Below are 3,436 nucleotides of genomic sequence, written 5' to 3'. Positions count from 1 at the left end.
ACCGACGAATACTATCATTATTTAGTAGCGAAGAGAGAAGAGAAGAAAAAGACACATGATAGAGTCACGGAGTTAGAAACGCAAGTGCTAGAACTGACATTGCGAGAATTACGACGAGCGAGTAAATCAAAGAAGAGGCAAGCTGGCGAGGGTTCGAGTGGAAATTAGTTTATAATTTGTTTTTATGTGTGTTTTGATTTACTTATATGGATTTTATTTAGTTGAATGAATTGAATCATATTCATTTAATGAATAAATTTTGTTTAGTTGAATTATATGTGTGGATTGTTGTCTCTATTGTATGAACGAAATGGTTTGGAATGGAATGAAATTAATGGAATGAAGTGGAGTGAGTTTGTATATGAAAAGAAGAATGAGATTTGCCAGTTTTTGCGTCTGACAGGTACAGACGGCAAAATTTCTTCCGTCCGTCCATTTAATTAAAATGGGATACGGACGATATAGTTTCTACTGTCTATACATAAAACTACGTCGTCCGTCTCTCGGAACTTATTATAGCAACTCCCGAAACTTATTATGACAGTGCTAGCGAAAGTCTTAACTTTGACTAAGTTTTTAACTCCTTCCAAATTTAAACCCCCCCCCCCCCCACCCCTTGCTATTACTCAGATATTTACCCTTGGACTTGCTCTTACTTATTTTGTACATAGAATGTGGACATGCTGTTGCCACATGTCCACATTCTATGTACAAACACATACTTATTTTGTTTCCGATTTCGTTTTCGTCTTCCCTCTGCAATGTGCCCTTTATTTCGAGACAATTATCCATTTTAAAACCATCTTTGTGCATTCAAATCAAAATTTGTTTGGATCAAGTCCACTGCAAATTTGTACGTGCAGGCGTGCAGCACTGCCCACTTGGAAGTCCTTAGCACAGTTCTCTGCAAGTCAAAATTTTCGTTGAGCACAAAAAGGATACAAGCTTTTATGTTTTAGGTTAGAACACCTTCCATAGCAATAACACGGCAGAGCCATTGGTGGATGTCAAGTACCATGTTAAAGCTTTACCTGACTAAATATTAGTTACAGTTAAACAACAGAGTCCCACAAAGCTAATTGTTCAAACTTCAAAGTACCACATGAAATAAAAGTCCATACTCCAAAAGGGTGCTAACTGCTAACGTTAGGAAGCTGCATTGTAAATGAAGCACAAGTCACTATTTAACCACTGGGATTTAATAGACACACTCCACTACATTGACCTCTTAATCTTTTTTCATACTAGAAAAACTTCTCTACTCTCTGAACTCCAGAAATTTAAAATACAGTACTGACACTTGCAATCTGTACATTACACATAATACAAGGTTTGTTAGGAGCAGATTCATTGCTTTCCTCTTCTTTGATAATACCTACAACGTTGAGTGGACCCAAAACAGCCAAATGTAGACTCGCCTAGAAGTCCCTTGAATGCTTCAAAACCTCTTCCTGTACATCAGATTATTCATAAGAAACCAGCATTAGGCTGTGTTGGTGGCTGTTGCATTTTGTAAATAGAATCATACTATAAGATCTTAGAAGCAAACACACTAAATATTACAAACAAATAAAATGAAATACACTAATAATATCAGAAAACGAGAGAACTATCATAGTCATGCAGCCACCTACAGCATAAACATCAAGACAACAAGTCACTAACCCTGCTTTTCATTACCATTTGTGAAGAGTCTCAATACCTCAGTTATAAAAGCATACAAGCAGTTTAGTACCCAAAAAAGTGTGGTGTTCTTTAGCCACTTCATTTGTGACTCTGCTCCAGATGGCTTAGATTAACCAATCAATTTTGATTGTGTGTTTGTTTGCATGTCTCCAACCAGATGGCTTATTTTGAACAATCAGTTCAACAAATAACACACTGATACGTGGTCCAGAGCCCCAGACCAAAAATCTTCCATACATTCCGTACTGTAATCCACCCCATCATTTTAGAAATTGCTAATTGGCATACAGTGCATCAACATCAGAGTTCCCCCAAACACCATTTTTTGGTAAGAGAAAATATTGTTCACTGTTGCTTAAACTACAAGTGAACGATGCTTCAACTATAGCCTACAGGTATCACTCATTTTTCTATTTGGGATCTATATAAAGCAGAGATATATGAGAACATGACAAAGGAGTTAGAGTTAGGCAGTTGGCATTGCAGGTTGAGAAAACCTCCAAAAGTTTATGCCTCGAACAGACCTGAAATTAACATTTTGAATGTGATCAGTGGTCCACTGGCCAGACCCTAGGATGTTTACGGAAAATGCACTTAGTCATGAAGGCAATGCAGTGTCAGGCTTGCCCTTAACACTTGTGCCTGGCGCCCTGGCCTATAAGTGCTGCCACTACCTCCTATGGGCGAGCAGGGATGCCTAGCCCAAATGCTCAACCTTGACACCTATGACCATATTGGATATTGCAACCCTAACAGTGAGATTACTTGCCAGGTTTCCAAAATTCCTAATTGCTTTGGTCATATAACATTTGAAAATTTAGCAAAAAGACATTTCGTGAGATGAACTCATTAAGTACAAATAAATTACTATACAAATTCGTAAACACTAAACACAAGGAATCCGAAAAGAAAAGAATCATACCTCAAAAACACCCTTCAAGTGAGACAGTTCCTTGTCCAAATCATTGATGGCCTGATTATAAGCCTGCATTGGCGAAGATTGGCTGGCGGTGTGTATCTGCAAAATACAAAGTACAACATTCACAACCCTATTCACATCTATCTCAACAAAGACATAACTAGTACATCTCATTCAGTCTGAACAAAAACCTCCAAGCAATGCGCATAACATTAGCACTGCAACTAAACAATGACTTCAGACATGTAGCTAAATTACCTATACACCCCCAGAACAAATATAAAGCCTAAGAGAGAGAATGAGTAGCAGGACTAACCCTAACAATGATTTTGTACTGAAGAGGGTGGGGAAGCTTATACCCAGCAAAAAGAACATTTGGGTCTCTGTGCAATTGCCTGCACAAACAATTCAAATGAAATCAATTAAAAAAAAACATACTTTGAGATAAAAAAGATCAAATCTTGGGAAATGGGTAATGCTCACATTCGAAGAATGTTTCCAATAGTGTGATCTTCTCTTTCAACGGTGAATGAAGCTGCATTGATTATCTTGGTGTCTCTCTCATATGAAACTCTGTAACAAAATATTATTTCTCATAATTAAACCAAACAAATAATTTTTTTAAAAAAAACAGTGAAAAGAAACAAAGATGTGTAAAGTTTTAGACTTTACTTCTTAGTTCCATCAGGAACAACGAAGCGTTCGTAACGATCTGGAGCATTCATTCTTCTTCTTCTCTGCTCTGCTCACTTTTTTTGGTTTGTGGAAAAAAACAGAAAATTAGGCTAAACGGCTAGAGGAGTCAGTTATAAATATAAGGGTGTGTTTGTT

General features: G+C 37.2%; 1 protein-coding gene across 1 annotated transcript; it reads right to left on the bottom strand.

Annotated features, from left to right (window-relative positions):
• Positions 1-1,065: 1,065 nt before the first annotated feature.
• Positions 1,066-3,436, bottom strand: NRPB11 (DNA-directed RNA polymerase, RBP11-like protein). Its single transcript, XM_086580989.1, has 5 exons — positions 3,278-3,436; positions 3,089-3,178; positions 2,922-3,000; positions 2,609-2,704; positions 1,066-1,451 (listed from the first exon to the last, which is right to left on the bottom strand). Exons 1-5 carry the CDS (start codon positions 3,328-3,330, stop codon positions 1,419-1,421), a joined length of 351 nt encoding a protein of 116 aa, XP_086437115.1. The 5' UTR covers positions 3,331-3,436; the 3' UTR covers positions 1,066-1,418.

The sequence above is a fragment of the Coptis chinensis genome, chromosome 8 (genome assembly GCF_015680905.1).
Source record: "Coptis chinensis isolate HL-2020 chromosome 8, ASM1568090v1, whole genome shotgun sequence".
Lineage (NCBI taxonomy): Eukaryota > Viridiplantae > Streptophyta > Magnoliopsida > Ranunculales > Ranunculaceae > Coptis > Coptis chinensis.
This window is presented reverse-complemented; position numbering and strand designations above follow the sequence as displayed.